This window comes from Oncorhynchus mykiss, chromosome 1 (genome assembly GCF_057628025.1).
Source record: "Oncorhynchus mykiss isolate SJ-2025 chromosome 1, ASM5762802v1, whole genome shotgun sequence".
Classification (NCBI taxonomy): domain Eukaryota; kingdom Metazoa; phylum Chordata; class Actinopteri; order Salmoniformes; family Salmonidae; genus Oncorhynchus; species Oncorhynchus mykiss.
The window spans coordinates 21,574,739-21,593,709 of record NC_143022.1 but is presented as its reverse complement, the minus strand read 5'-3'; the positions used below and the strand labels follow the sequence as shown (position 1 = coordinate 21,593,709).

At 43.3% G+C, this 18,971-nt stretch overlaps 2 protein-coding genes across 28 annotated transcripts in view; one reads left to right on the top strand and one right to left on the bottom strand.

Annotated features, from left to right (window-relative positions):
- Positions 1 to 16,144, top strand: part of LOC110505853 (tight junction protein ZO-3) — a 37,854-nt gene extending 21,710 nt beyond the window's left edge. For 4 of the 27 annotated variants that reach the window (XM_090203853.1, XM_090203684.1, XM_090203790.1 and 1 more), the window contains exons 4-29: positions 707 to 809; positions 989 to 1,262; positions 1,721 to 1,824; positions 2,017 to 2,206; positions 2,413 to 2,494; positions 3,914 to 4,011; positions 4,099 to 4,180; positions 4,271 to 4,383; positions 4,528 to 4,725; positions 4,837 to 4,903; positions 5,567 to 5,652; positions 5,861 to 5,963; positions 8,224 to 8,312; positions 8,921 to 8,993; positions 9,226 to 9,293; positions 9,359 to 9,419; positions 9,936 to 10,086; positions 10,377 to 10,485; positions 10,665 to 10,884; positions 11,068 to 11,270; positions 11,392 to 11,567; positions 11,693 to 11,903; positions 12,052 to 12,152; positions 12,262 to 12,777; positions 12,915 to 12,964; positions 13,165 to 14,209. In XM_090203853.1, coding sequence (XP_090059979.1) covers positions 707 to 809; positions 989 to 1,262; positions 1,721 to 1,824; positions 2,017 to 2,206; positions 2,413 to 2,494; positions 3,914 to 4,011; positions 4,099 to 4,180; positions 4,271 to 4,383; positions 4,528 to 4,725; positions 4,837 to 4,903; positions 5,567 to 5,652; positions 5,861 to 5,963; positions 8,224 to 8,312; positions 8,921 to 8,993; positions 9,226 to 9,293; positions 9,359 to 9,419; positions 9,936 to 10,086; positions 10,377 to 10,485; positions 10,665 to 10,884; positions 11,068 to 11,270; positions 11,392 to 11,567; positions 11,693 to 11,903; positions 12,052 to 12,152; positions 12,262 to 12,777; positions 12,915 to 12,964; positions 13,165 to 13,276 — 3,640 coding nt within the window. In that variant the 3' untranslated portion in view covers positions 13,277 to 14,209. Of the gene's footprint in view, positions 1 to 706; positions 810 to 988; positions 1,263 to 1,720; positions 1,825 to 2,016; positions 2,207 to 2,412; positions 2,495 to 3,913; positions 4,012 to 4,098; positions 4,181 to 4,270; positions 4,384 to 4,527; positions 4,726 to 4,836; positions 4,904 to 5,566; positions 5,653 to 5,860; positions 5,964 to 8,223; positions 8,313 to 8,920; positions 8,994 to 9,225; positions 9,294 to 9,358; positions 9,420 to 9,935; positions 10,130 to 10,376; positions 10,486 to 10,664; positions 10,885 to 11,067; positions 11,271 to 11,391; positions 11,568 to 11,692; positions 11,904 to 12,051; positions 12,153 to 12,261; positions 12,778 to 12,914; positions 12,965 to 13,164; positions 14,210 to 14,686; positions 14,904 to 15,090; positions 15,220 to 15,347 lie in introns of those variants that run through there. The other 23 variants (XR_016487598.1, XR_016487585.1, XR_016487596.1 and 20 more) reach the window with 15 other exon arrangements.
- A 143-nt stretch (positions 16,145 to 16,287) lies between these two features.
- Positions 16,288 to 18,644, bottom strand: LOC110506010 (DNA-directed RNA polymerases I, II, and III subunit RPABC1). The gene is made up of 8 exons (XM_021585488.3): positions 18,235 to 18,644; positions 17,623 to 17,797; positions 17,349 to 17,464; positions 17,154 to 17,234; positions 16,983 to 17,041; positions 16,730 to 16,808; positions 16,565 to 16,640; positions 16,288 to 16,421 (listed from the first exon to the last, which is right to left on the bottom strand). The coding sequence occupies exons 1-7, from the start codon at positions 18,289 to 18,291 to the stop codon at positions 16,575 to 16,577; spliced, it is 633 nt and encodes a 210-aa protein (XP_021441163.1). The 5' UTR covers positions 18,292 to 18,644; the 3' UTR covers positions 16,288 to 16,421; positions 16,565 to 16,574.
- Between the last annotated feature and the right edge of the window lie 327 nt (positions 18,645 to 18,971).

The following is an 18,971-nucleotide window of genomic DNA, read 5'->3' as shown; positions in this document are numbered from 1 at the left end:
GTCACCTACACACCATACACCTTTACCCTTCAGGCTAGCCAGTAGGGCCAACCCACTTGCTTACAGCTGCACTAGGGTCAGACAGACTTCCTGACACTGCAGAGCCAGCTCGAAATATGGCTTGGAAAACCTACCTCAATCCAGGGATGAGAAATGCATTGTACTCTAAATTGTTCCATTATCCCAAATGTTACACCAAGATTGGGGACGAAAAGGGGAAAAACCTGCCCTTTTCTTCCTCATGCTAGCTAGCAGTAGCCACAGTAGCCATTATGGAATGGCACGTTGCGTTGAACAACAAAAGAGCTGATTGGCTGATACTGCCATAACATAAAACAATACAAGTGACTCAAATGTATATAGCATCCACATTAATGGTAGCATCCTCATTAATGTAGTGTTTAGAAAACAATATTTTCTTATTTACAGTAAAAGATACTCCAAAATGACACATTATTTACCATTTATTTCTATGGGCACAAAGTATTCTGAACTGCATCCAGCAAATTTGCAGTCACATAAGCTTGATGTAGTCATTGCGTGCTATGAATATGGGACCAAATACCTTTTACAACTTTAATACAGAAGTGAATTTGTCCCAAAATTGGGGGGAGACGGTATGTACAAAGTGCTGTAATTTCCAATATGGATGGGTGAACCGTGTTGAGTACAGAGCCTTGTTCTACATCTCGTCCCTTTCCAAAAGCGTCAGAGATCAGATCGTCATGGTCAATGGCGTGTCAATGGAGAATGTCTACTCTACCTTCACCATCCAGAACCTCAAGTCATGTGGCAAAACAGCCAACATAGTGAGTACTGGCAAACTTTATCTTCTGTTTAGATGAGTTATTCTTGACATCTTCGTAAGATTTGTGAGCAACTCCAACTCCAGGTTATGGATGTGAGATCATGATTTCAGTACACCAGAAAAAAATAAATGTCATACATTTTTCAGCTGTGTTACTGACTCTCCCTCTGACTCTCACAGACAGTGAAGCGTCCTCGTAAGATCCAGCTCCCCGCCAGCACCAGACCCTCGCGTGCTGCCTCCTACTCCAACCTGCTGGACCAGGACCCCCCACAGAGGCCCCGACGCTACTCCGATGGTAGTGACCAGGCCCACAAAGCTGACCGCTCCGCCCTCGACCGCAACGGAACCGCTCATGCCCTGCCGCTAAGTTCAGGGTACAAACGGCTCCCACAGCAGGCCTTCCCAGACAAGCCAATCAAAGCCACCCTGCTGAAGAAGAAACTCACAGATGGTAAGGAGAAACAACAGACGGTAAGGAGAAACAACAGACGGTAAGGAGAAACAACAGACGGTAAGGAGAAACTAACAGACGGTAAGGAGAAACTAACAGACGGTAAGGAGAAACTAACAGACGGTAAGGAGAAACTCACAGACGGTAAGGAGAAACTCACAGACGGTAAGGAGAAACTCACAGACGGTAAGGAGAAACTCACAGACGGTAAGGAGAAACTCACAGACGGTAAGGAGAAACTCACAGACGGTAAGGAGAAACTCACAGACGGTAAGGAGAAACAGCAGACGGTAAGGAGAAACTCACAGACGGTAAGGAGAAACAACAGGAGAGAATTTGCGCCGTGTTTATTATGCCACGCCGTAACAAAAGGTTTCAAAACATCATCGCAGGTCTGACATAGATGGGTGAATGCAAGGCTTGCACTATATCAATTTTATGTTGCCTTCCTGTTTCAGAGTATGGACTGAAGTTGGGAAGCCAGATCTTCATCAAACACATGACTGAGACGGGTCTGGCTGCCAAGGAGGGCACTCTGCAGGAGGGAGACCTCATTCTCAAGGTAAGAGAAAGCAGGCTGTTATGATATCTCATCACAAAACATTTGGTTTGTACATAGATTTGATTCTTTACTGGGACCATCAACCAAATACTTTTGGTATTCTAACGGTGTCTTTTTTTCAATATTTGTTATTGTATGAAGCCAAGGAGATTTCTGCATTGTGTGACCACAATTTTTCTACTTCCTGTTCAGATCAATGGGATGACCACAGAGAACCTGTCCCTTCTGGAGACCAAGCACCTGGTGGAGAAGTCCCGGGGAAAGCTGACCATGATGGTCCTGCGAGACGACCGCAAGTTCCTGGTCAGCATCCCAGAAGTGCAGGACAGTGCCCCCAACAGCGAGGAAGACCACCGCGGCAACAGCAGCTCTGAACTGGAGGGTGAGGGAGAGAGGGTGGAAGTAATGTATTAGGGAGAGAATGTAGCATCAGCACTGCACCTCATGACTGAAGGGGGGCTGGGAGGGAGGGACGGTGAAAGGGGGGAGGAGAAAAGTGATTGATGTGAAATGTGATGTCAGAAGCAGCTCCTGAACAGCTAGCTGATCCAGTATGTGGTTTTAATGTCTTTCCTCGGTTGTCCTCAGACATTTCAGACCTGGATACAGACATCCCCACTCCCAGAGACAGAGTGTCACGCTCTGCAACTAGAGAACGACGAACACGCAGGTTACCTCACCTGAAACATGCTTATTTCACCTATTCTGATCTTATTGAGATGTCTGTACCTAATCCAACATTTTCTTATAGGAACGGTTCACCCATTTTGAATGTTATATTGTTTTTGTGCATCTCGAGTGACGTTCTATCGATTACCTGGGTCATTTCATGTTTTTATGTGTATCTGAGTTACTGTCGTTCAAGCAGGCAGAAATCCGTCCGGTATGACGTAGCACTGTGATAGTCTCCCTCACTACAATGGAAGTTCTACATTGCGAAAACGTCTATCATACAAGTCATATTTTAATACTGGCTGATGTCATACCTCGGGAGGAGATCTTCTCTCGAATGAGCCATTGATCATATTTTTGCGATATTCCTACCTCGAGAAATGATTTATTTAACAGAGGGTCTAGCACATTTTTCCTATTGCTCTGCCTCTTTAGTCCAAGGTGCATTGCATGGTGCTGTTGCCAGAGAGGAATCAAATGACTGAAGGAACGTTTAACGCCCCAACCAGCAGACTGTCGACCAATCGCATTCACATTGTCATGCTGGATCATGTGGTTGCTAAGCTAATCCTGACGCAATTCCTTCTCAACGTTAGTGTATATGTCGAGACACGTGCCTATTTTCCTCACATGTAATGTCGCGATTCCAAAGCAATACTATATTACAGATGGCAGGTTGATTATCTCACATCTCAGAAAAGATGAATGTGTTGAAAATTCCAAATAGTTTGCATAGTCAACTTGCACACAGCTCTGACACATACACTTACCCCAACAGACATGCCACCAGGGGTCTTTTCAGTCCCCAAATTCAAGAAAGCATACGTGATTATATAGAGCCCTTATTGCATGGAACTCCTTTCCAATTTATATTGCTCAGATGAACAGCAATCCTGGTTCCAAAAAACCTAATGGTTTGTGTGTATATATTGATATGTAGGTTACATGTACTACATTGACGTAGCATGGGCAACGTTTCCCATCTCCTCAAAATAATCCATTCTGTGAGGCACATGAATCTGCAGGTTGAACATGGTGAGATTATAGACTCCTAAATTGATAGCTGTGAAATCGCCTAAACAAACTGCACTAACTAGTGACTTTACATGCTGATATTGTGTAGCCATGTTAGCTTGCTAGCTACCTAGCTAGGTAGTCAGTTACCTAGCCAGTCAGCCCATAGAGGGAGCATTGCATTGTGGATTTTGTAGTTGACTGCAACAGATTTCACAACGATTTCCCATGTTGCTACCAACCTTATTGTAATGCCAAAAATGACATTTGTTCACCAAAAAATATTGTTCTCACATATTAGTGTTATTTAACACTTAATTAAAGGGTGTATTTTTCCTTTAAGTGACAAGTCTGCTTTTGACCTATGTATGACAAGGCATTCTGTCTCTCTGGCTTGTTGCAGAAGAGCTGAGCCTCCTCTAGTAGTTAAGTCACGTGATCCGTCCCCGATGCGGTCGACACTGTCCCGGCCTGTTGCTAAAGCCTACCCCTCTCACCGAGGTGAGTCCAGTCATAAGCATTGGTCCATCCCACTCATGTGTAATCTGTAACCTGTCATATTTACCTGACCTGTGTATTTCAATCCAGCCCTCTCAGAGTCTGAGTCTGACCGTAGTGCATCACCCACTCCTGTCAGGAAGGACAGCCCAGACCACGCCAACAAATACAGGTGGGTTAACCTCAAACCTCAAATTACACATTTGGTTTGATATTATCTGTCTTAGTGTGGTTCATTGGGGGTATTTCTCTCTTGCTGTAGAACTCTTTCAGGGCTGTCCACCCTCCCCAAACCCAAAGCCTCACCTGCCGTCTTTGACTGGGTCGCCCCACGTTCCTCCCGTCCCTCCTCCTCCACCTTGAGACCTCGCAAAGGTAAACACCGCACGGGCTATAGGGAAATCCCATCAAATGACACTGAGTGGATCATGATAATAACATGTTCTCTCACTGTCCTTCACTGTCTCTCTCTCCTCTTTCACGGCTTCTTGCTGTCCTTCACTCTGTCTGTCTGTGTAGTGGTGTCAGAGTCGGACTCGGACCGCAGTGCCTCCCCACCCCCCAGAAGAGGAGAGAGTTCCCGAGTCACAGAGGACCACTCCAGATACAGAGTGCTCCCTAACCTGCCCCACCCTAGGACACTGAGAGCCTCCCCCATCACCATTCGTCAGGATCCTCCTCGACGGGTCTCCTCTCCTGTCAAAGCCCCACTCCCAGGTCAGTACCTCAAGTTCCACAACAGGAACACCTTGACAGAACATTGTAAGTGCATTGAAACGAGGTAGAAACGGCCACATAATTTGAGCATTACCCCTGTTCTCTCCCCAGACTCTGAATCTGAGTCAGACAGCAGCTCCGGGCCCGCCCACAGCCAGGACTCCCGGAGCAGATACAGGTACCGATGAGGCCCACCCCTACCATCCTACCCCCTCCCAAGTCCCAGCAGGAGCCCCTGGACTGGGGCACTGGGCAGCTGATGCATGCCACCCACCTCCTCCTTCCGATCTTGTGCTATTATTAATATACTGTTAAGTTTTCATGAATTATTATATTTTTGGTCTGTTGGCCTTGATTGACGATTACGTTGTACCCCATAATACATGTTGTTCTTGTGCCTACTGTGAGGTTCTGTTTAACAATCAAATAAAAGTGACTTCCACTGAGCACTTCTCTACTGTACATGTGGTTGAATCTGGTCAAAAAGCAATCAGCAGTATGATCAAAGCAACATGGAGATTGCCTCTTACCTGACTTAATGATTGCCTCTTACCTGACTTGATCTTAAAATGCATTTGAAATGATACATGGATGGGTTAGCATTTATGGCATGAATAACAGACTGAGGTACTCTTTTTGAATTTAACGCAACAATGATGCTAAATTGTCCATATGCTCGTGACGTGATTAGCCATGTGAGACAGCTCCCCCAGAGGCCCTAAGGTGAATATCACTCTTCTCGTCCTCATCATTATCTATTTTAGCCACGGGTCCCCCTTTCCACACGTAACTGAGTTCTGTTGTCTTCCTCCCTCACTCCAACCTCCCTCTTCTCTTCCAGAGCCACTCCCTTGGTAGCCATGTTTCCCCAGGTGGAGCCCCCCAAGTGGAAAGCCCCCAGTGTCACAAGGAGCAGTCCTGCTAAAGGTGTGTGCGTATTGACTTAACTGTATTTGTAACTTATTATTATTGCTCGTGTGGTCTGTTTTGTGCTTTGTTTAGCTATGTGGTGTTTGTGTCGAACTGCTTTGCTTTATCTTGGCCAGGTTGCAGTTGTAAATGAGAACATGTTCTCAACTGGCCTACCTGGTGAAATAAAGGTGAAATACAAAAATGTGTGTGTCCATGTCCCCAGGGCACTCAGGATCAGAGTCGGAGGCAAGTTACGCATCCGTCCCTCGATGGGAGTCTATAGACAGTGGAGGCTCCATCTCCAGGGTTTCCAAGAACAGATACAGGTCAGGCTGACAGACACACAACAACTCTTCTATAACATTGGCACACAAACACGTTCAGTCAAAACGGTTTCAATACTGACTGCTTCAGTGCACTAGATTCTCTGAAGATAAAGCCAGGACGCTAGACTGGTTAGTCTACTTATACAAGGAACTGGGTGAACATTTGAAACAACACTGACAAATGCCTTCAGAAAGTATTCACACCCCTTGATATTTTCCACATTTTGTTGTGTTACAACCTGAATTTGAAATGGATTAAAATGTGTTTTTTTTGTCACTGGCCTGACATGTCTTGAGTCAATAACTATTCAACCCCTTTTGTTATAGCAAGCTGAAATAAGTTCAGGAGTTTAAATGTGCTTAACAAGTCGCATAAGTTGCATGGTCCAATAATAGCGTTTAACTAACAGTTTTTGGATGACTACCTCATCTCTGTACCCCACACATAGACTTATCTGTAAGTTCCCTCAGACGAGCAGTGAAATTCAACCACAAAGACCAGGGAAGACCCCGGTATCTCTACTTGCACATTCATCTTCTGCACATCTACCATTCCAGTGTTTAATTGCTATGTTGTAATTACTTCGCCACCATGGCCTATTTATTGCCTTATACCTCAATACCTTATACCCCTTGTCGTACCTAATTTGCACACACTGTATATATACTTTTTCTACTGTACTATTGACTGTTTGTTTATTCCATGTGTAGCTCTGTTGTATGTGTCGAACTGCTTTGCTTTATCTTGGCCAGATCGCAGTTGTAAATGAGAACTTGTTCTCAACTAGCCTACCTGGTGAAATAAAAGAAAGGGAGATTTTTCAATGCATTGTAAATTAGGGCAACTATTGGCAGATATTGAATATCCCTTTTGAGCATGGTGAAGTTATTAATTACACTTTGGATGGTGTATCAATACACCCAGTGACTACAAAAGATGCAGGCGTCCTTCCTAACTCAGTTGCCGGAGAGGAAGGAAACCGCTCAGGGATTTCACCATGAGAGCAATGTGTTTAAAGACTGATGGACCAACGATATTGTAGTTAGTCCACAATACTAACCAAATTGAAAAGAAGGAAGCCTGTACAGAATAAAGATATTCTAAAACATGCATCCTGTTTGCAACAAGGCACTAAAGTAATACTGCAAAAAATATGGCAAAGCAATTCACTATTTGTCCTGAATACAGAGTGTTGTATTTGATTTGCCCCAAACATAACACACTACTGTTCCACTCTCCATATTTTCAAGCATAGTGGTGGCAGCATCATGTTATGGGTATTTTTGTAACTGGGGAGATTTTCAGGGGGGAGAAGACACTGGGAGATGATTTCACCTTTCATCAGGACAATAACCTAAAACACAAGGCCAAAATCTAGTGGCGGAGTTAGATTTTCACACAGATTTAATAAAAAAATGTATGGCAAGACTTGAAAATGGTTGTCTAGCAATGATCATCCAATTTGACAGAGCTTGAATAATTCTGAAAAGAATACATGGGTAAATATTGAGAGCTCTAATCAATTTTGAATTCCGGCTGTAATGCAAGAAAATGTGGAGTAAGTCAAGGAGTATGAATATTTTCTGAAGGCAGAGGTCAGCAACAGGCCAAAACTGTTCGTGTTCTTTTTTTGTTTTGTTTTTTGGGGTGCACAAGTTATTAGTAAAATGAATTGACAAGAATTTGGTTAAATGTGATCGTGTCTCAGTATGTATGACATATTTTCAAAAACAAGCTCTTCTTGGTCTTACATAGCCTAATGGTTAGTGTTGGACTAGTAAACGAAAGGTTGCAAGATCGAATCCCCGAGCTGACAAGGTAAACTCTGCCCCTGAACAAGGCAGTTAACCCACTGTTCCTAGGCCGTCAGTGAAAATAAGAATTTTATACATTTGCTGGGTACATTTAAAAAAAATATATATATTATGTTCCGGCACCCCGACCATCCGCTCAAACAAAAATCATCCCACGGCTGAATCTAGTTGCCTACCCCTGTGTGTGTGTGTGTGTGTGTGTGTGTGTGTGTGTGTGTGTGTATGTATACATGTAACCTTTTATTTAACGAGGCAAGTCGGTTAAGAACAAATTCTTATTGACAATGACTTCCTACCTGGGAACAGTGGGTTTAACTGCCTTGTTCAGGGGCAGAACGACAGATTTTTACCTTGTCAACTCGGGGACTCAAGTAGTTGACACAGTAAGGGCATTATATTGAGTGTGGTTGCTCTCTCTCTCTCTCTCTCTCTCTCTCTCTCCCAGAGCTCTGCCTGAGATGAAGTCTTCTCCAGCTCCAGTAGTGAGACAGGACCCCCCTCGACGAGGCATGACCCCCTCCAGTCCAGTCTCAGGTCAGTGTCCCACCTGTGAACGATGAGCACCGTCTAAGATGGAATTTTGAGGTTGGAAATCCTAAAGTCTGAACATGTACAGTGCTTTCAGAAAGAATTCATACCCCTTAACTTATTCCACATTTTGTTGTTACAGCCTAAATTCAAAATTGATAAGATTTGTTTTCCTTACACCCATCTCTAACACAGTACCTCATAATGACAAATGTGCTTCTACAGAGTATTAACAGAGGTGTGAATACTTATGTAAATTAGATATCTGTATTTCATGTTCAATAAATGTGAAATTATAAAAACCTGTTTTCACTTCATCATTCTGGAGGCACCATGTCAAATTTCAATCAAATGTATTTATAAAGCCCTTTCACATCAGTAATGTCACAATGTGTGATACAGAAACTCAGCCTAAAACAGCAAGCAATGCAGATGTAGAAGCATGGTGGTTAGGAAAAGCACCATAGAAAGACAGGAACCAAGGAAGAAACCTAGAGAGGAACCAGGCTCTTCGGGGTGGCCAGTCCTCTTCTGGCTCTGCCGGGTGGAGATTATACGAGTACATGGCCATTAAGGCTAGATATGTATCCTGATCCTCTGTTTGCCCTGTTCAGGTTCCTCTGATTCGGACCGTACACCCTCACCCCCTAGGAGGTCTGGGAGTACAGATGTGGAGAGCAACCACAGGTAAAACTCTAGTTTACGGTATCTTCTAGAAACCACTATAGACAACCAGGTAAAGAACAGTTAATTAACCAACATAAAAAAATGAATGCTCTTCTGTGACAAAAGTCACTGTCACTATTCAAGTCAATTTGATCACAAGTGTGTGTGCTTCCACCTTCTCTGACCTCTAACTCAGTGTAGAAGTGTTATTCTGTAAATGTGAGTGAATGGTAATGCATCTCTTCTCTTATAGTATTCCACACAGAGTCAATGGCGATGTCCGCACTGGGATATCAATGAAGAGCAACCCTCCAGTCTACTGTAAGTATCAGCTCTCCAATGTCCTCTTATAATGTAATAACTCTTAACTGTTATTTCCATTTCAGCCAAGACAGAGGAACCCCTCTACTCCCTGCCCCCAGACTCCATTCCTACACCTAGCTTGGGGTGAGTTTTATTTATACCCATATAGCCAACATTAAAGGCATACTGGCGATGAGGCCCTTTTATCTACTTCCCAGAGTCAGATGAACTCGTGGATATCATATTTGTGTCCAGTATAAAGGAAGTTAGTGTTAGTTTAAGTCGATGCTAACTAGCATTAACGCAATGACTGGAAGTCTATGGGTATCTACTAGCATGCTAGCCGAAACAGATATAATATTTGACTAAAACAATATTTTTTTAAACCTTGCTTACATTTGTATTCGATTGCATTTCTTTATTATGCTTGGGAATACTTTGGAACAGGTTTCCAAAATTAAAATTAGTTGGAGCTGATTTGCTGGTATTTTTAGTCTTATGTCCAACAATGACAAACAAACATTTAATTTTTTTTTGCTGACAGTAGGGTTACCCTGCTATAGTCTGTAGCATATAAGACTAGACAATGCTCCTTTTCATAAATTCTCATTTTGATGTTACTCCTTTTTTCAAAACTGTGTTTACTCTCTGTTGATACAGCTCAGATCTGAACACAGTGTCGTTTGTGAAGGAGGGGAGCGTTGGTCTGAGACTGGTGGGAGGCAACGATGTGGGCATCTTTGTGGATGGGGTTCAGCCCAACAGCCCCGCTCAGGAGCAGGGTATGAAGGAGGGGGACCAGATCATGCAGGTGAAGACCCACTGATCACAGCAGTGGTCACCACCGGGACAGGGTGTGTAGGTTTTTGTTCTAGCCCAGCACGAACACAGCTGATTCAACTAAGATCTTGATTAGTTGATTGTTTTTTTTGTTTTTTTAAATGATGCTGTGCTGAAGTAAAAGCCTGCACACACTGTAGCTCTCTGGGACAAGTGTTGGTGACCACTGAAGTGCTGATCTACAGTATCTACACTACAGTATCTACACTACAGTATATGCAACACGTCTTTCACCACTCATGGGCTATGGTCTTGTTGTAGGTGAATGGGGTGGACTTTGGTTATTTCAACCGTGAGGAAGCTGCAATGTTCCTGATCAACATCAAGAGAGGGGAGCCGGTCAACATCCGTACTCAGAACAAGATGGACAGTGAGTATTACCTCCGACTGAAGCAGGTGCAGGGTGGAAGAATTGTGGTTGATTTCAGAGGACTTGTCAGTGTGACATTTTCTATATAATTACTTTGGTAATAACTCTACCCCAGTAATAAGGTACATACAAATGATTAAGTTATTCCTAAATGACTGAGTTATTCTTCCTCTCGTCAGTTTACAAGAAGATCCTGAAGTCCAACCTGGGGGACTCGTTCTACGTCCGGACCCACTATGACAATGAGGTGGAGGGCAACATCGGCCTAGCCTTCACCAGGGGAGAGGTGTTCAGGGTGGTGGACACCATGCACAGGGGCAAGCTGGGAAAGTGGCTGGCTATACGTATGGGCAACGACCTGCATGAGCTGGACAAGGGCACCATCCCCAACCAGGTCAGGTGAGTTGAGACTAGAATGATTGGTTGTTTGGTTTATTCCTTTGTTGGTTGGTTGGGTTTGGATGTATAAAGATGCATATGGTTACAGAGCATGACTGCACCTATTTCCAATGTGTATACTTAAAGATACTGTCATTGGGGTTGCTTTTATTCCACATGGTATTTCCTCTCCGTCTCTCTCAGGGCCGAGACTCTGGCCAGAATGGAGCAGGCTCAGAGGGCCAGTGGAGAAGGGGATCGCCAGGTATCAGGGCCCAGGGTAGAGTTCTGGAAACTACGGGGGCTCAGAGGGGCCAAGAAGAACGTCCGCAGGACTCATGATGACCTGCTCCAGCTTACCATCCAGGGCAAATTCCCAGCATACGAGAGAGTTCTGCTCAGAAAAGGTAGGGACAGTTTTATATATTGCATAATAGTTCACATAATAGTCAAACACTTTAAACGTTTGTGTACTTTTTGTGTTTTGAATCAACACATGTACGCCTTTTGACCCATGTGGCTCTCCAGCTAATTTCAAACGGCCAATCGTCATCATGGGTCCTCTGAACGATGTGGCCATGGAGAAGCTGGCCAGAGAGATGCCTGATGAATATGAGGTGGCAGAGATGGCTCCTCGTAGTAGTGGCGCAGACACTACTTCCACGGTCATCAAGCTGGACACAGTACGAAGGATTGCAGAGAAGGTGATGAAACAAACTGGGATGTGACTTGGTGTGAGACAGAGCAGACGTACAACTGCTGTATGCTTGTTTGACTCCAGTACCAGAATTGAAGAAAAATGCCCTGTGTTTCTTCACTCTGTTTCCAGAACAAGCACCCTCTGCTGGACATTACTCCTACTGCCGTGGAGCGTCTGAACTACATCCAGTACCACCCCATGGTTCTGTTCCTGGACCCACACAGCAGGAAGGACGTCAAGGTCATGAGGCAGAGGATGTGCCCCAACTCCAACAAGAGCTCCAGACGCCTCTACACACAGGCCCTCAAGATGAGGAAGCACTGCAGCCATCTGTTCACAGGTTAACACACACAGGTTAACACACACAACTGTTATCAAAACACATACATGTTGTTTTTGCTCTTACATGGTTTATCTGTAAAAAAAAAAAAAAAAATCATGTCCCAAGTGGTTTTATTAAAAACTCTCATTCTTCCCATTGTTCCCAGCTCGTATTGATCTCCAGCCCAGCTCTAATGTGTGGTATGAGACTCTGAAAGACAAGATCAGACACCAGCAGGCCAAACCTGTCTGGGACTCAGAAGTCACGGTAACACAGACAGATCCCAGCTCACAGTAAAACTGGGAATTTGCTCTCACCAACTTACCTGGTGGTATAAAGATCAAAATAAATAAGTGTGTGTGTGTGTGTGTGTTAGTTGGAGGGAGGCGGAGAGGAGGAGCTGGATGCATTGGACCGGACCCACTCGGACTACCTGAGTGCTGCCAGCGAACTGGAGGACACAGACGGAGAGGTCTACACTGATAATGAGGACCTAGAGGAACCATTTGATCCCAGCAATCAGCCCTGGATGTCCAGGCTCACCGCTCTGGCCCGGTCTTCAGAGCCTGCCTCTGAGTACCCCTCCCCCGAGTCCCTGAGAGAGGTTCCACCCCTGATGCATGTGTCTGAGCCCAGATCGACCCGTCGTCCATCTGACAGCCCTCCCAACGTTGACGTTGCTGATGAAATCCGACCCTATCATAGCTTCTCAGATTCGGACTTCAGGGCCATTGACCAGGCTGTTCCGACCACCCCCTCGGACACACCCCCTGACTTCATAGCCCCTGACCCCAGAGTCTCTGTCTCTGTGCCTGAGCCCCCATTGGCTGAACTGCTGCCAGAGAGCCCCCCAGCTGTCACACTGTCAGTCATAGAGAAGAAACTTCAACAGGTACTGGTGGGACTGTCACAGTTCAGCATAGCACAAACTCTTACAGATCCTCTAACTCGCAGTTTCCTTCCAAAGACTAAAATACTGTTAACTTGGTCTCCAGTGATTTTGACTCATGACCTCTTTCCCTCTTTCAGACCCGTATGGCAGAATCTCAGGAGAGGAAAGCATCTCCATTGTTCATTGTGTTAGTGAAGTAGACTAATATCTGATCATATTAATCTGTATGACAATGTTTGTTTCACACATGGTCATCAAAATGCTTGTCTATAAACCAACCTTAGCAATTGAGCAACTACTCCAGTCCTAGTCCAAATTATTCTATCCAAATTGAGTAAGACTGAACTGACAGTTAGTAATGCCCTCTTCTCTTTTATCTCCTGATAGGTTGGCTCACCACCAGGCTGTCCAAACGAGACGCACTCGGATCCGAGGCAGTGACAGCTCTGACAATGAAGAGACTGATGACATTGAGTGGGGTCCAGCTACAGAACTTTAGATTAGAGCACACCATTCCAGAACTATAACTCTAGAGTGCACAGACAACGGCTGTGTTCGAGAGCATCAAAACCGTGATGTGACTGACTGATCTACAAATCATAATCAGTCGCTATTTATGATAAAGTTCAGTCATTCGGCAGTCGCCTGCACAAACAAGGCAATAGCCTCTTAAATGGGAGATGTGAAATGCTCTCAACTTCAACCTTCAAGGATCACTTGGTTTGTTTTGTCCTTCTGTTGGACCAACATCTTCTTTGGAGAGGTAAGTTGGAGGGCCAATGCTGGCGCTGCCTTCAGACATGGGAATTTAGGCAATGGCTTCCGCAGACCAGAGCTCACACCTTTCTTTGTCTAATTCCAAGAGAGGAAGATGTTTCATTTTAGCTGGAAATTCTAATAAAAAACCCAGGGTTTTTGTATTTCTACAACTTTTTTAAAAATAAATGCAATTTTTAAAATCAAAACTATGGAGACGTTACCAACAACTTTGCTGTTAAGGATGTCATTTGAACAAAAAAACATTTTAAAGCTGGAATCCTAAATTAAAACAAGTGGTCATCCCACCTTTTGGGTCAAAACGAGTGCTATGTATGCAAGGACTGACCATTGATTATCTAAAAATATATATATAGTTAACCATATTGAGGCTTTTCAGTGTTTTAGATTTACTTTGTCAACAAACCATGGAGTATAACAAGCTTATATTTTGGGTTCTGATTGGGTATGTGATATATGGCCAATTTACCACGGCTAAGGGCTGTTCTTATGCGCAACGTGATGTGCCTGAATGGGAAATGCTCCAAAACAATTATGGACATTCACAGAACACTGGATATATTGAAGCTCAATTTTCTATCCTGCTTAATTTCTGTTAAAATTACTGATTTTTGTAAAGATTTGGTTCATTAAAGATTACAGATATGGCAATGAATATCTGCCCCTGTCATTGTTTTTCATTTCTAGAACAGAATAGAAAATCCTCACCTTGTCCACCCATAACTATTTGTAATGTAACATCCCTGTATTACAAATATCTTGATTGAATAATCCAACACGTTTCTGGATAATGGATGAATGAAACTCAGTTTAGCTGTGATACATGATGACAATGGCAGCCTGAGCATATATTATATTAAAGGGATAGTTTAACCAATCTGTCATTGAATCATTTGTCTTTCTAACCCTGTAAGCAGTCTATGGACAAGGTATGACAGCACAGTTTTAACATGCTAGCGTTTCAGTTGTTGCAGAAATTGACCCACTATGCTGGTTACATTCTGCATCTTTTTTCAGTTAAGGATTTTAATGTTTAAAAGTTTGCACCCCTTCCATGTTTAACTTCTTTTATTTTTTTAAACCTCTCCCTGTCATATCATACATGTTGCCCCCTTGCCTGCTCTGTCCTCAGGATTGTAGAGTTAGAGCAGGACAATAAGATGAGTCCCATTTAACCTGGGCATCGTGTTTGGCCCCTCTCTGATGTGGATGTGGCCCCGGCCCACTGGGGCCACAGTGTCCCTGTCCTCTTGTGGACTACCCCCACCAGGCCCGCATCATAGAGACTCTCAGTCTTTTACACAGCCATCTTCCAGTCCTCCAGCAGTCACCCATTCTCCACCCAACAGGTGTGTTGTGTGCCTGTCTTTGGTTGCAGAGGATGTGTGTACATACTTTAGATCAGCAAAATTACATGTTAAAGAATATTTAAAACATACAAAGAATGTGAACGCTTTCTGTTTACCTACCCACAATAGCTCAACTAATACCAGAGTTGTGAATGGTTTGAACTCAAGCTCCCTATTTTTATCTTAGGTTTTGTGTTTGTCTCCCCCTGCTGGTAGACTGTCGTTGCGGGTATAGATGAGAACAGCAGTGCTGATGTAGAGGAACAGGATGCCAATGAGAACAGAGCAGAACAGACTGACAATATGGAGGGCTGTGGTAAGAGATGTTTAGATGGACTTGTGAAGAATTACCTTTGCCTTTTTGATTTTAGTACATCTTTATATTTATCCAGTGAGTCTGAGCAGTGTCACTTCATCACATCCCTTCACTTTTTCTCCATGCAGGCAGTTCTCCAGGCTCCCTGGGTTCCAGAGCAAATGGTGGACTCTGACTCAGAGCTGGATGAGACTGGGAGGGGGTCCACACACTGTCCCCACAGCCTGGTCAAACAGGAGAGCAAGGTCAGCAGAGGATGACCAACTGAGCTGCAAGGATAGCCTGAAACTCTCCACCTCAGACTGACCTGGTTCCAGACCAGGAGAGTCCTAGTCCCGATGCCTTGGACCATGAGCCCCCAGACCTAGAGGCGTCTGAGCTCAACGTGAATCCATCCAACAACCATGTTCTGGGCGGGTCAAAGGTTAGTCTGCTGCCCAGGGACAGGGAGCCAGTTTGTGTAAACACGGCCTGTGCAATGTGTCAACCACACAAAGGCTTTACGGTGTTTTAAGTGTACTTCCAGTCTGGTGGATGTTACCACGAATCTTGGTTTTAACTTTGGCATTAGAATGTCATGTAATACTACTACATGACACATTCATCTTGGACACTTGGTTATAGTTTTCTGTCAGCATTAATTCTAGTTATAACAAGCTGCGATTTAATATTGAAAATAATCTGCCTTACAAATTGGCATAGCGATAATCTATTAAAAGTATTTACATTGTTCTTATGCTTGAATAGTAAGTTATTTGTCTTGTGTGATTTATCTAAGAATTATTCCAGGTATTCAAAATGCTGCTGGTTTTTATTTCAGCACTAAAATCCAAAAAAATGCATCTTTAGATCTTAACAGTTATGTTGGATGTATCTGCTGAATTCACTGTTTTGACATTGTCAGTAATAAAGAGAATGCTATTAATGTTGATTTATGCCTTGTAAAACAACCATAGCCTCATGTATACCTGCTGCTACATATGTGCCCTTTGTCTTGACCTTGCCCACATAAAATACGCATTGTCTGGATGGTCAAACCATATTAAAATAATCATAACTGGCATCATCTTTGGAAAGATATGTCAAAGGATTTATTGAACAAATTAACAAAAGCTAAACTTAATCCAAAGAGATGAGGCCAGCTGTGGAATAATCCATGAGTTTTATTGGCCCACACGCTGTTCCTTAGTACAGCAACATACCTAAAGGAACAAGAGTAGAATTAACATTCTCAAATGCCCATCTGAATAATTAAATGTATTGTCATACGAAAAATTAACAATATAGAGATGCTGGTTAGGAAACAGCCCTAACACTGCAATCAAGATATTCACCAAGCACTCACATTGAAATCCTCACTGGACCAGCCTGTAGGTGATGTATCGTCCAGCAGTCTCACTGGGTCTGATTATCTTTACTACCTATCACAGCAAAGAGAAACGAGAGCCAAGTAAATCACTTATTTCAGAAATGTTTTAACTACATTAGGTCGAGGAGATTGATCTTGTACCTGGCCTCTTTTCAATCCAAAGTACCGGGCTACAGGATCTCCTTGTTGGATCCTAGGCAACTGGCTCTCCTTCAGTTTACTGAGACACAAATAAAGAAATCCCAACACACAAGTATCTCTATATAACTCAATCTAGTGTTAGATCAATAGATTCTCATTTGTGGTGACTATGCATGTGAATCCAGTCCATAGAACGCAGGATTTATACTCTATCCAGGTACGAGTTTGAAATCCATGCTGTGAAAAAGGATACTATCGTAACAGCAACTCAGACAGTTCCTCTTTTGTCATGACTATGTGTTCAGGAACTAGCTGCAACAAAATAATAACATAATAAGATTAGTTAACTGTGCCACATAGCAGTTCAAAAGGTCTTATGACTACAATCTTAATGATATTGCAACATAACTTTCCATCTGCTTACCTCATGCTCAGTGATGTTTATTAGAAGCTCCTGCTGCAGAAACTGTTCCAGGATGTATTTGGGCGCCATATCAACTAGAGACTAAACATTTGATGTGAAGAAGAAAAAAAAAGACCACTGAAATGAAAAACTGAAAACAAACATAGTAGCTTGAAAAAGTAAGATCTCGTGTCCAACAACATCCACAAACCTTACCTGCTTAGCCGAAGGTGTCATTCCCATCTGAACTACAATGCAGGCACGTGTGATGTTTTCCTCCTGCATCCGCTGGCAGTACATCTTGATGGTCTTAATACCAACTTTAGGCTCCTCTACATGGGTGAAAATGAAGGGATTCAATATCGTCATAAGTTACAGGACTACGGCAAATGACAGGTGCTGACTTATTACTGTATCAAAAATGACAGTCAACATGGTCACTAGGGCCACATTGGGTCCCAATGTTGTGGCTACATTGGCAATAACATACCAGGAAAGAAAACAAACATCTGGTCTGTGGGGTCATCATTGTGTGCTACCAGGACAGTGAGATCTGTCCGTCGTGGGCGACCCTCGCTGGGTTTGTCCCCAAACTGACTTTTAAACTCATCCAAGGTCTGGTCCAACTCATCTTGGGTCACCAGGTAGCCTCTGTCATGACACAGCTGACCAACAAGGAGAGAGTTGTACAATGACGCTTTCCATGTAATGTGACAAGACAGGTCATTCATATACTGAATCATAGCCAAATAGATAAGACTCATCTTTGGATCTCCATTTTGAAGTGGCCAATGTTGTTCTTCAAGATTTGGGTCAGCCAATGAAGTTGAAAGTATCACCCAGTTGACTACATTAAAATGGTGGAAGCCTTCAACGGCGCTGCCAATGTTAGCACGGCCATTAGAGGCCTCTATCATTGTTTATGCACTAAAACTATAGCTGATTGGAGTCATTCATACTCCATCATTGAACTATAGTTAGTGAATATCAATTGCTCCACCTTTGGGTATCATATTGACTACAGCTACCGATAGTTAGCTAGCTACTACTAAAGTTGATACAGTTAACGTTAGCTAGCAAACAGCTCACCCCAGTAACCCACCTGCATGATGGTTTTCCGAATTTTCCATAGCCTATATGTTTCTTCATCGTCATCCATTGCGTTTCGATATGTTTTGATTAATTACCGGTGCAGTATACGATATCAATACACGTAAGGTACTTCTCACTAGCTAATGCTAACTCACGTTGCAGTTACGCGTTATTAGGAGCGCGCGCAATGATGATGTCACCGGATATTTCCCAACAATGAATTAAATATTTTTGACTGATCTAACCAGTCATTAGAACTGCATTTGTATTTTACCCTCTTCAAATATAAATGTTATGTCTTAGCACATGTAGAAAAAAACAAAAGACCGTATGACTTAGCTCAGTCAGAGAAAAACATGCAAATTATCAAGTACAGTGATGGCACGCCCCCTAGAGGCTCAAACACACCACCAAAGATTTGAGTACGCAGTACGTTTCCCAACAAACCCTGCAGACGGAGTTTAAACAATTCAATGTCGTTGTGGCAAATTAAGCGTGTCTTAGTATTTGGGACATTGGCAAGCTGTGGACTCGTTCTTGTGATTGGATTATATTTATTCACAATGGTAGGCTATTGTATACAGTACTATAGCCATATGCAGAGTTAATTGTTGTGCTGTTGACTGTTACGTAGGATGAAACCATTCTCTCCATAGCCCTTCTGGTGTGTGCTGATAACCTGCTAACGTTGTCTATAGCAAAGTGGCCTAACTTGCAGTGCAGGTATTTAGGATTTAGTTGTGTTTT